The sequence below is a fragment of the Manacus candei genome, unplaced genomic scaffold, assembly GCF_025592945.1.
Source record: "Manacus candei isolate 608988 ecotype Guabito, Panama unplaced genomic scaffold, ASM2559294v1 h1tg000014l, whole genome shotgun sequence".
Lineage (NCBI taxonomy): Eukaryota > Metazoa > Chordata > Aves > Passeriformes > Pipridae > Manacus > Manacus candei.
Window position 1 is genome coordinate 59,207,962 of NW_026138062.1, and position 12,883 is coordinate 59,220,844.

A 12,883-nucleotide genomic window follows, 5' to 3' on the forward strand; every position below is an offset into this window, starting at 1 on the left:
GTAAAATGGATATCTCATCATTAGGTAAATGCTAAAAAGGACAGGGCAATTAACTGAATAAATCGTCCATAGGAAATTTGCTGAATATTCTCCAGTCTCAGAAAAAGTCTATTTCTTGAACAAAGTTTAAGCAAACTCTTTCTTGTTTGCTGTCTCTTCGATATGTTTTATCCTTGGAGAATAAGGTTCTGTTTGTGTGTGCGTGCGTTTATGTCTTTCAAACAAATGTAGTTATTAGCGATGAAATTTAGAGAAGTTTGACAGCTTTCAGAACGCAATGATTCTTTCTTCCATAGAGTGTATTACTGACACATTAATAGATGTTGTACTGGTAAAAATACAGTACTTCCTGTTAAATGTAGACTGCTACATATTTTGATTCTAACAACAATCTGGTAGGGTTAGGGCAATTTGTGTAGTGTCATCTGGTGTTTGTTTTGGATAGATATTATAGAAGGAGATACTGAATTTCAAGATGTTCAAGCAGATGATTGGGTGAAAACTCCAGCAAACCTTTAAAGCAACAGAAAGCAAGGGCTACTCCTGGTCAGATCTCCTGCTGAGGATACAAATGTTCTTCTGTGTTCCTGAAACTCCATATAAGCTTTTCCTCTTGCTTAGAATGAGGCCAAATATTCAGGAGAATCAGTCTGAGCAGGAGTGACTAAAATGGCCTCTCCACTGTCTTTGAGATATGCTGAGAAGTCAGACATTACCAGGTTTTCAGGATTTGAGTTCTGGTCACTTCTTCGAGTGGAAGAAATGTTGCCCCACCAAATTGGTCCCAGAGGGTTAGAACATGATGCAGGACTAATTTTGTGTATGGAAACACTATATAGAAATTTTTGCTCTGTTAATTCAGCTTTATTTTAGAGTAACTAACTTTAGGACAACAGAAAATAAAGTTTTGTCAGTTGGGATAAATCGGGTCACTGGAGCTGAAGAAAGCACCAATGGTTATGGTGCTAAGTTTGGAATATAACACACTAATGTATGGAAATGAAAAAACTTCCTATGGAAATTTTGGGGCTATAGTAGTTTTCATATGTTGTGGTGGAAATACTGTATTTCCACTAAACTGTTGTATTTTGCAAGAGTTGAGATTTTCATCCCAACTTAAGGATTCTTTACTGAGATATATCTTTCTTAGGGCAAATCTGTTTTGATAACAGGATTTTGTTTGGTTGGTTTATTTGTTCTGTAAAGTCTTGAAAGAGTATCACATATGATGATAAATAGGCAACTCTTTCATTCACCTCCCTTAGCTAGAGTACTTTATCCACTGTAGGGTTGCATTTTAAGTGAAGGAAAGACAAATTGGAAAGGAGATGGAAGAAGATAAAAGTGAGGGGAATACCTATAACCAGTGAGAATGATTTGGAGACCTCAGTTTGTATTTCCTAGAAAAGATAGGTCTAAAGAAGAAAAGTGAGGCACCTTCCAATATATGAGAGAGTCCGATAAAGAGGGAAGTGGTCAATAGTTCTCTCTATCTGCTGGAGGAAACAATGAATAATCATTTTCAAAGTTAAATACTAAGACATCTTTCTTGCTAGAAAGATAGCAGACAGTCTGTCTGGGGAGGGAGTGGAAATCCCCCACAATGTTGATTTTTTTGCAAACACGGTAGACAAATTACTGAAGAGATAGTGTAGGTAAGTTGTTCCCACCATGAGGAAAGGGAGTAGACTAGATGACTATCTGAAGAACCTGATGCATCCTTCTGATACAAACAGAAGGCTGTGGTCATACAGCACTTGGTGTGAAGACCAAGGATTAGAGATTTCCAAAACCACCCATGGTAGAGAAAGAGAGTAAGGAGTAGATAATAATGCTTTTCTCCAGCAGCAGTGGGTTAGTTAAGCTTGTTGTGCTCCCAGGAACTAGTGGCTGGATTACTGATGCAGAGAGAAACAACTTCAGAAGCAAGAAGGCGGCCTACTAAGCCTAACTTCTACATCTTTGTCTTAGCCCAGGGTGTTCTCCCAACTAGGGAGGCACTTGTCATTTTGATATTAAGAATATAAAGTTATCATATTATGTACAAGATACAATACCTCCAACTTTTCTGCTCTCTCTCAAAGTGTGTATTCTTAATGCAAGGGCTGAGAAGGTTGTCAGGAAGACAAACTAGGCAAATATATTAAGCTAGTTGATCTTGTTTTAGAACCAGTGAGATGGGTTGCCAAACAATTTTCTAAATGCTACTGCAGAAGATTGAGGCTAAAACTTAATCTATATGTCTTAGCAAGCCTACCAGTTCTCAAGAGTGTAAGATGATTATTCTCTTTCCCTTGTAAGTATGAAAGCAAGACAGAGTCTTTGGGTTTCACTCTGCTAGTGATTCCTGTGAAAGAACACACAGTAAGTTTCCAAAAAGAGCTTGGATTCCAGTGTCCTAGGCAGTTTTGCTTCACGTGCAGGCTATGCACCAAGCTACTGCTGAGTTACAGTAGCTGTGGTGGATTCATCATCAGTGTGTTTCTAGAAATGGTAGTCATCAATGAGCTTTGAGATACTGTGATTTTAAAGGACACTAGAGAAAATCAAAGTCTCTGATATCCTTCAGGTACGAACATTAAAGCTGTCAGCAATTGGCTTTGCAGAAAGGGACATCTAGTGGCTGTACAAAAAAATCCTTTCTCAATGCATTTTAAAATGTACAGCATAGTCATTTGTGTTTGGCCTTCAGTCTTCATTATTCTGTGCATCTTTTTAGCTCTGCTACATCATGTGTTTGCTGGGGGTCATTTTTTATGGTTTTGGCAAAAAAAAAAAATCACCTTTGCAAGCCGTAACTTTCTAGTTTATGTAGGTCTGTGTATGGCAACCGTGGCAAATAGAAAGCTGCCTCAGGCCATGCTCGATGTACCTCACTGCAGCACTTCCACATTTTCTATAGCATCTTCCAGGAGTCCACTGCCTGCTGTTTCCTTCTGCCATTGCCTTCCTCTTTGGTACTGTACTTGGAGGGGTTGTCATTGTTATTGTCATGGTAAAACCTACTTTCTTTTGAATGCCCATAGCATAAAAGTCAGCAGGAGGGGTGGATGAGATTCAGGGAAACACTAATCTAAGCATTCAGTCATGTATTACACAACAAAAGTTTTTTCCTTTCCCATCCACGTTGTGCTCCTTCTTACTAGTTGAGGATGAATTCCATGCATGTTTCTGTGAATAGCCTGACAGTTTAATCGGTACATTTGCATACGGGCAAATGAAGCTTTTTTCAAAGTTGCACAGTAATATGTTTCACCTTTATGCCATGCCAGCTTCAAATTGTATCCCAGGAGGATTTCAAATGTGCATAATCTGTGCAGTTGTCTGGGCTTTTTTTCTTTTCTTTTTTTTTTTCCTGCCTTTTTTTTTTTTTTTAACTGCAAATGCCTATTCATTGCCCATCTGGGTAAGAATGGCCTTTGCATTTTCACACCCATTCTTTCCTATATGGTTTGTGAATACCCCTCCAATCAGAACTAGCTTCACAGAAAGGGGACAAAACCATTTTACAGGAGTTTCTCAGAACAAGTCCATTGGGATCTCTACATCATGTTTACTGGACAAAAAAAAAAAAAAGGGGGGATACTTAACAAAGACCACTTGAATTTCGCAGAAAGGTTCCCACTGTCTCGAGTTTAAAAGAGTGGCAGGCCTGAGAAGAGCCCGAGACAGCAGGCTTTTTCCTGAGCCAGGCATTCTGTGCGGTGACGAGTAGGTGAGTGCGCGTGTGTATAGCTGGGTCTTGTGAAGAGCTGACACGCTTTCTGGCTTGTCCAAGGCTCTAGTAGCCTTTGTCAGAATGTGGCATTTACTTAGAATCAAACCTGCATTGGCAAGTCCACATTTTATGGGAAGCATCAGCTTTGGACTTTCGGCTTTCAACCACAAAAATCTGTACCCAGTTTCCTGCAGAGGGAGAGGATCTGAATGGGACAGCAGGTTTTGCTACAGACCAATCTCTGGAATTTGTTAAAACTGCTCTTCATACTGCTGTGGTTTGTGCAGTAGTGTCTCTGACACTATTACAAATTATTTGATTGCCTGTACTTTGGATAGATATAGTTTACAGTGTTGAATGTCAAGGAAGATGGCCTAGAATAATCATCCTCAAAATCTCTATTACCTTTTTTTTCCATTTTGTTGTGTGTTTCTTCCACCACCCTTCTTGTTTTATCCTTAAGGAGTAAATTTCAGTTGTTTCTCAGGTGAAGAAGTGGTATTTGTTCCAATTTCACTTGAAGAAGTAAAGGAGGAAAGGATTTTTTTTTTCTAAGGGCAAACTCTGTTTTTACTAACAGGAACAACAAAAAGCATTCCATGCCATTTATGAAGTGACTCAGTTGGTTTTCAGATCAGGTCCTACACCACAAGGTGCACCCTAAATCAGCTCCTATAGGAGAGAGGAGAGATATTCACATCACTCTCAACAATGCAAACAAACCTCTTTTCTGTGCTGTGGTTAAGCCCAGCTGCCTGATTTCATCAAACCATCTAACAACAGAATACTCTATGGCTACGCAACTCTTGATTCCCACAGCCAGGACCTGAGAAGGGCTGTTGAAACTTATAGATGAACCTTGCCCTTCCTCCTTTCTGTACATAATTTGTGGGTAAGTGGCAGAGTTTACTTTCCCAAGAAGTCATCCAGTCTCATGATGCATGTTACACCTTTCTGGAAAGGACTTGTCCTGAGGATGCATTTTTCAGAGTTCCACTCACAAAATTATTTTATCTGCCAAGGAGCATAAGGGAAAAAGTAGATTACTTTGCACCTCTCAAATCAAGAGACCTGTCTGTAGCCTCTCTGATATGTGTAGAATATTCCACACTGTGAATGTTTGTGGAAAGCAGGGTTTTTTGGTTATTGAGTTGGACTGCTGCATATTTCTTATTATCAAATACCTCATTTGACAAAGCAGAACATAAAGTCATGTTTCTGTGAAAAGACAGTCCTAGGATCAAATCAAGTTGTCATTGATACTACTCAAGACAGAGATAAATGGGTAGCTGTGCAGTCATTTGCTGTGGCCTACAGTAGGTCTTGAAAAGATGTGTCATCTATTTATCATTAATTTTCCACCTTCTGTTGCTTCACCAGAACAAAGCTTTTGCCAAGGATTCCGACTTTTTATGTAAATACATTTTGGATTCTTGTGTGATCTGACATGTTGGGAAGGGAAGCATCCTGAACTGCCCTGTAGGCATTTGGAGAATTACTTTGTCTGGAAGGAGGAGGAAATACATCTCTTCTGTACATTATTTTGTGTAATAATAGTTGCAATGTATTTGAATGCCTAAGATGTTTTTCCGATCCTATGGTCAGTCTCATCAGAGGAAGAAACTCTGGTTTCCTGGCTAAGCTTATGAACAAGACAGATGTATTTCACAACCTCCATCATACTGTTAGTAGTTTCCTCCTTGTTTCTGCTCTGTGAGCATCCCTGCAGCGTGCTAATCACACATGGCAATTAGTACCCTTCTGGTACTGGTTGGTTTACATCTGTTAACATCAGACTTCTTCAGACAGCCAGGCCCCATCATGATTTCCAGTTCCTGACCTTTGTGCTTCCCTTTTATCGTTAGCTACTTCAGAGAATTAAAACAACCACCTGTGTCCAAGATGGTTTCTCTTTGAACCACCAGAATAGAGGGTGCTTGAGATGTCAGAAGTGAATAAATGTGAAGGAAAAGGCAGAACAGGGAAGATGTCACATTTTCCTGCAAATTGCAGTGCATAGTGTTCTAGTGCCCGTGTATGAGATGTAAAGCACTTCTTAGGGACTAGAGAGATGTTGCTGGGCTAAAAGACACTGCTTTCAATGCTATCAATGCTATTTCTTTGCTCTGTATATTTCTGTTAGACAGTGACAATAAACTAGTTTAATTTACTCATGCTTGCTTATCAGATTTTCCTTTTGGATCCTCACACATGGACAAGCAATTGTGGCAAGAGGGGTTGTAGCTTTAGGTAGGAATATTCAAGTTAAAATGTCTGTAATACTTGTGGTGATTTAGCATTACTTTTCTCTGCACGCTTTTCTGGGAACCAAGGTGATGTATGTGCTACAAATGCGAAGAGAAGAAAATTATTATACTATTTTATTTGTTTACCATTCCAAAGGCAGTTGGTTCTTCAGAGTTAAAAGGTGAAACAACAGTTTCTGCCCATCAAAATCTGAATAGAACTAAAAATGGTAAAGAACAGGAAAGGAAATAGAAAAGCATTAAAGCCAAAGGAAGCAAGACGAAAATAGGAAACAGTGGATAGAGAGATTAAGAAGTTACTTTTCAGTCACTTGTAAAAGTTAAATTTGAAGATTATATTGGCTCTGTACCCAATTTGGTTAGATGCTTTTCTAAACTGTTCTCTATTTAGATTATCCAACCAAACTAAGACAAAATCTTCCTTGGAGTAAATGTCTGTAATTTTCCAGTTTCTGTCAAGTAAATAACAGCAGGAGAACATTTGTTTTTATATGATGGCATTCTGCTGCAAGTCAGAACTTGGGATATGCTTAAAATTAAGGGGACAGCTCATGTTAACTTTTTGCTTTGGGTTCTTTCAGAGGACTGTTTGTCACTATTGGGTAGCGAATGTTCTAAACCAGAACCCAGACAAAACTGTGCGTGGGATTTTAGGAACATTTACAGCCTAAATCTTGAACCAGTTTGGATTTTACAAAGTAACTGCCAGTTTTTTTCACTGTACTGTGAAACATAGGATCCACATTCCTTAAAATACCAATCTAGATAGAAATCACATTTTCATATATACTCTTTGCATTAACAACTTGGGGCCATTAAAGTAAGATTCTGATCTCTTCTGGCATGGATCCACATCCAAACAGTTTAAAATCCAGCTTTAATCCATGTGCTCAGTGTTTATTATTGGCTGGCTCTAAGCTTTTTAAAGCCAGAAAAACCGATAGGCCCAGTAATATAATTGGAATTTAGGCCCAGCTACACCTGTCTTCACTTGCTTTTGCCCAAAAATTCAGGACTTGAGCATCTGCAAATGAGTAGCAAAATTTACTCCTGACCTTACAAAAATGGTGTCTTCTTACCAATGCCCTTGTATGTGATTTTTTACAGTGCAGTCACTTTTGTTTACCCAGTGGGCAGTCACCTTTGCCAGTGCTCTGACTGTGGCCCTGCAGAGGACAAGACTCAATCTGTTCTTTTTTTTTTTCTTTTTGTCTCCTGCTTTGCTCCAGGTAACATCAGTTGCAAGGGGATGACAGAGCGCATTCATAGCATCAACCTTCACAACTTCAGCAATTCTGTGCTCGAGACCCTCAACGAGCAGCGCAACCGTGGCCACTTCTGTGACGTGACGGTCCGCATCCACGGGAGCATGCTACGCGCCCACCGTTGTGTGCTGGCGGCTGGCAGCCCCTTTTTCCAGGACAAATTGCTGCTGGGCTACAGTGACATCGAGATCCCCTCAGTGGTGTCAGTCCAGTCTGTGCAAAAGCTCATTGACTTCATGTACAGCGGGGTGCTGCGGGTCTCACAGTCAGAGGCCCTCCAAATCCTCACAGCTGCCAGCATCCTGCAGATCAAGACTGTGATCGATGAGTGCACAAGGATTGTCTCGCAAAATGTGGGAGAGGTCTACCCAGTGATTCAGGATTCTGGCCAGGAGACACCCAGAGGAACACCCGAATCAGGCACCTCGGGGCAGAGCACCGACACAGAGTCTGGCTACCTGCAGAGCCATTCACAGCACAGTGTGGACAGGATCTATTCGGCCCTCTATGCCTGTTCCATGCAAAATGGCAGTGGGGAGCGCTCCTTTTACAGTGGAGCTGTGGTCAGCCACCATGAAACAGCCCTGGGACTCCCCAGGGACCATCACATAGAAGATCCTAGCTGGATTACCCGGATCCATGAACGGTCGCAACAGATGGAGCGGTACCTCTCCACCACTCCAGAGACCACACACTGCCGCAAGCAACCGCGCCCTGTCCGAATTCAAACTCTGATGGGCAACATCCATATTAAGCAGGAGATGGAGGATGACTATGACTACTATGGCCAACAGAGGGTGCAGATCCTTGAGCGCAATGAGTCTGAGGAATGCACTGAGGACACTGACCAAGCAGAAGGCACTGAGAGTGAGCCCAAAGGGGAGAGTTTTGACTCAGGCGTCAGTTCCTCCATTGGCACTGAGCCTGATTCCATGGAGCAGCAGTTTATGGCTGCTCTGGGCCGGGATGGGCAGCAAGAACCTTCTCAAGCAGATCAAAATGACGTCCCTGCTGATGGCACTCAGCCGCAGCAGCAGCAGCAACATGTAGATGCCAACTCTTCCTCACCAGAGAGAAGCAATGACGTTGAAATGGACAGCAAAGTGCTCACAGTCAATAACAGCACCGAAAAGGGGGCTTTGCAGCCTTCTGTCAACACAACTGTTGCCCAACCATTGCCAACCACACAGATCTACTTACGCCAGACAGAAACCCTCACCAGCAATCTGAGGATGCCACTGACTCTGACCAGCAACACTCAGGTCATTGGCACAGCTGGCAACACCTACCTGCCTGCCCTTTTCACCACACAGTCTGCTGGCAGTGGCCCTAAACCTTTTCTCTTCAGCCTGCCCCAGCCTTTAGCTGGCCAACAGACACAGTTTGTGACAGTGTCCCAGCCTGGCCTGTCAACCTTTACTGCCCAGCTGCCAGCCCCACAGCCCTTGGCCCCGTCTGCGGGCCACAGCACAGCGGGTGGGCAAGGCGAAAAAAAGCCTTACGAGTGCACTCTCTGTAACAAGACTTTCACCGCCAAACAGAACTATGTCAAGCACATGTTTGTACACACAGGTAAGAGTACTTCCCTTTGGCTTATATATGAAGCCAGAGAAAGTCCTTTACAACCATGGACTTAGAGTCTGTTTGCCAACATGCCAGCCCCCAACACAAACAGAAGAGAGGGGTTATCCAGGGTGTCACTGAACACTCCCCAGGCTTACTGCACTGAAGTTGAGCCTCTGCAGAAACGTACAGATCTCATGCAGGGGCCTAACTGTGCATGGTACAGAAACAAGCTCATTTTAGTTGGAGTAAAATGTGCCCTGCATCTGTCCAAGGAAATGGTAAGCATTTGTTGTATCCTGCAAGGTGACCAGGCAACCTTAAGTGGAAGTGGCATGAGGAACTGTAATAAGTCATAAGAAAAACTGTATCTACTAAGAAAGGGCATACCCCTGTAGGTTTTAAAGCTACAGGGGTTTAAACTCAAGTGATGATAATTGGCATGAGGTTAGGGCAAAGTCATTACTGATGGAGCTGCAGCAGTAGGTCCAGACCTGGATGTTACGCACATTGCCACATATTTTCTTGACCTCACATATTCCTATAAGAAAGTAAATTGGGAGTTTTGTAAGGAAGGAGGGAAAGAGGTCTTTCTGTACTACATTGAAGCTGATTGCTGTAATCCCTTCTCTCTTGGTAAGTCAGATAATTCACTAGCTGTGAGTACAGAAACATAGGTTTCAATGAGAAAATTTTGGAAGAATATATGTAAAACGCAACAGAACACAACATCAGCCCTTTTTTGTTTAAAAATGCAGCTGCTTTAGTATATGGTTTATGGGCTATTGAGACAATATAGGTAACCATATTTTCTACCGAACCAAAACTGCCTTTTCTAGCTTTCTCAAGTTAAGAGACTTCAAAGCAAGGAGATATATGTATCTTACATGGAGGAACTATCACGAGTTCAGGACTAAATTTTGCTTGCTTTAGCCCTCAGCTTTTTATGACATTGGAGAGAAATTCTAGTTTAGAGAAAGAGTAAATATTTCTTTCACCAAGCGGTGGTTTTGTTAACATCAGATCTTAAAATAAATGCTGGGTTTGTGATACATGGAGTTGAAACCTGGAAAAATTACCCAAAGTATGGGAGGAATGTAGGTCATGCCTCTCAGTTGTATGCAATAGACTTCAATTCCATGTGAGTATGTAAATGTTTAACTTCAATTTACCTATATTTATCACTTAAATGAAAAACTCCTCTAGACATCTAAGGCAGACATGTACGTATACAAAAAGATCAACATTTCAGGACTGGTACAAAATGAATAATTGCAAGGATCAAGAGTCCTGAATCCCGAGATTACCCTTTGTATCTGTTTATGTTCTTCATTTTTCTGTTGTGGACACATAACTAAAATATTACATACATAGTGTTGTTTTATTCAGAAAAATATCTCCTTCAGAACACATTCAAATATATCTCCTTGCATCCTTGTTCTAAAAGCTAGAAAGGCATTTTCACAAATAATTTCACTGAGTTTGGGTGCTTTATTTCTCCTACCCCCAAGCTGTGCACTGCACTTTTTATTTGGAGTCAGATAAAGAGTAGTACTGGAAGATCTGACCTTAAAACATTCCTAGCTATTACACATAATGCCAACCAAGAAAAAATGGTAGGCATCTCTAATCATTAATTAATGTTATATTTGTATGGGTCTGAGAATGCCCAGAATAATAAACTCTGGTGGCAAGGAAAGATTCAAGGAGATAAACTATTTCAAAATTCATTTAGGAGCAAACTGGCTCCTGGAATGTCTGGGAGAATAATTGCACCTCAACCGACAGAAGACTGGGTTTCAGAAAACCCTTTTGAAAATAATCTTTGTATGTGCAGCCTCAGAGATAGGATGTCTGCTACCTTGTCTAGTGCTGGACAGGATCATTACAAAAATGGAGAGCAGACAGCTGTTCCCACTGTCAGGGTTATTTTCCCTATCCCTGGTCAAAGAAGCCAGGCAAAGTGGCTCTGGAAAAGATCCACAGAAAAAGGGAAAGATTTAGGACATGAAAATGTTTGAATTAGTCTTTCTGTTTGGAGGGCTCACAAGAGAAGTCATGGAGGAGTCTAATCATAAACCAGAATTCAACAATCTAAACGTCTTCAAATCTCTGTATGTTCTTATGCTCCGAAAACTACGGTCTGATGTAGCTTTCCATGCAGCAGAAACCAACTTCCTTTTCTTCTTTCACGTGGATGCAAACATACTGGAGATGAGTATTTTTCCATGTTCCCTACAAACTGGCCTTAATGTATCCTGCAATGCTGTTCTCCAAGACACACAGTGTTGTGGAAATGCAGTGCTAGAATGGATGCAATGTCTGTGCAGGGCCCCAACACTGCTGCCTCCATACCACCATAATCTGGGGCACCCATGGTGATGGGATGAGGGGAAGTCATATGAGGAGCAGCTGAGGTCATTTGGCTTATTCAGCCTAAAGAGGAGATTGAGAGGAGACATTGTGGTCTGCAGCTTCCTCACGAGGGGAAGTGCAAGAGCAGGAACTGATCTCTTCCCTCTGGTGACCAGTGATAGGACATGAGAGAATGGCATGATGCTGTCTCAGGGTAGATTTAGGTTAAATATTAGTACTGCACCCACAGGGTGATTGGGCACTGGAACAGGTTCCTCAGCAAAGTAGTCATGGCACCAGCCTGACAGAATTTGAGAGGTGCTTGGACAATGCTCTTAGGCACATGGTGTGACTGTTGGGGTGCTCCTGTGCAGGCCCAGGAGGTGAACTTTGATGATCCTTGTGGATCCCTTCCAACTCAGTATATTCTAGGATTTTGTGGCCTCAGTGTCAGACCAAGCATCCATTATGGTTCGGGTTAGGGTTCAAAGAGCCACAGAGGCTACATCTCCAGGAAGGCTGGAGCTGGAAAAGGCATGCCAAAGGGACCATGGCCGGGCACTGACATTGCTTTTTCTGCTTCCAACTCAGGATATGCTGTGATTCTATGTTTCTAAGTGCCCCACATTGCTGTCTAATACCAACCAAATACAAAATAAAGAAGCAAAAGGAGGAACATGCACATTTAACTCACTGAGCAAAGTTTTCTCTGACTTCAAGATGAAGAATCATGGGAATAAAGAATCTACAGTGCTCACTGAGGAAGCACATATATTTACATACAAAAAGAAAAAAAACAACAACTAAAAAGTTTTGAGATTCTTAAGAGAGGAAAACTCCCAGGAAGGCTTTGAAACTGAGGTTAAAAAGCCAGAACTCAGTGTCTCTTAGGAACATATGCAGGAAAAAATTAAGGTGTTTTTATAGCATAGTCCTAACAGGGTCTAGAGTGGAGGAGACCAACTTATTACAAACTCTGGGACATGTATTTCCCCAGGCAAAAATGAGCACTGTAAATATAATCGGTCTCTTAACTTAAAAAAGTTAATCAGATGTTATTCTAATGACAGACTATCATTTTCCACATAACGTGTCAAGCAAATTGGTCTGTCTGCACTCATTTCGCTACTGTGTTTGGCAAAGCCATCAGGAAAGTAAGGACTCAGTGTTTTGACCAAGTGTCTTTCACCAAATAGGGACAAACTCATGAGTGCAAGGAAGAGCAGCAAGTGGATTTCATTCATGGATGTCACCATCATATATGCAAACCATGAAATAAAAAGGAACAGAGACTCAGAGAGATAAAAAAGTAGGTCCTTCACATCCAATCCATATTAATTATCTCCTATTAAAATTGAGTATAACTGGCATATTGTAATCTCACTATACAAAGAGTAAATTATATATTACCACAGGCGTGTCATGGTCCCTGAAGATTGACTCTTCAGGATTTAAAACAGTGCAGACAGACTGTAAAAAGGAGGAAGCAGGACGTCTGTGGAAAGAAAGAAAAATCTCTGCTAGATGGGAAATTGCAGAATAACCACAGGAAAATATTTTTTCAATCAGTGAAACAGAGAGTAATTTTGATTGTTACAGAGCTATCTCTCTCCCTAACAGCTTCGGGGATGATGAATTACCAAACCTGAAATATACCACAAGCAATTCAGAAAACAAATTAAAAAGTAGCTTTTGATGGGGCATCCAGGGTGTTA

At 41.3% G+C, this 12,883-nt stretch overlaps 1 protein-coding gene across 21 annotated transcripts in view; it reads left to right on the top strand.

Moving 5' to 3' along the window:
• The window catches only part of ZBTB20 (zinc finger and BTB domain containing 20), a 475,348-nt gene that overhangs the window by 434,524 nt on the left and 27,941 nt on the right, over window positions 1–12,883 (top strand). For all 21 annotated transcript variants that reach the window (XM_051779641.1, XM_051779642.1, XM_051779643.1 and 18 more), the window contains one exon: window positions 7,215–8,822. In XM_051779641.1, coding sequence (XP_051635601.1) covers window positions 7,235–8,822 — 1,588 coding nt within the window. In that variant the 5' untranslated portion in view covers window positions 7,215–7,234. The remainder of the gene's footprint in view (window positions 1–7,214; window positions 8,823–12,883) is intronic.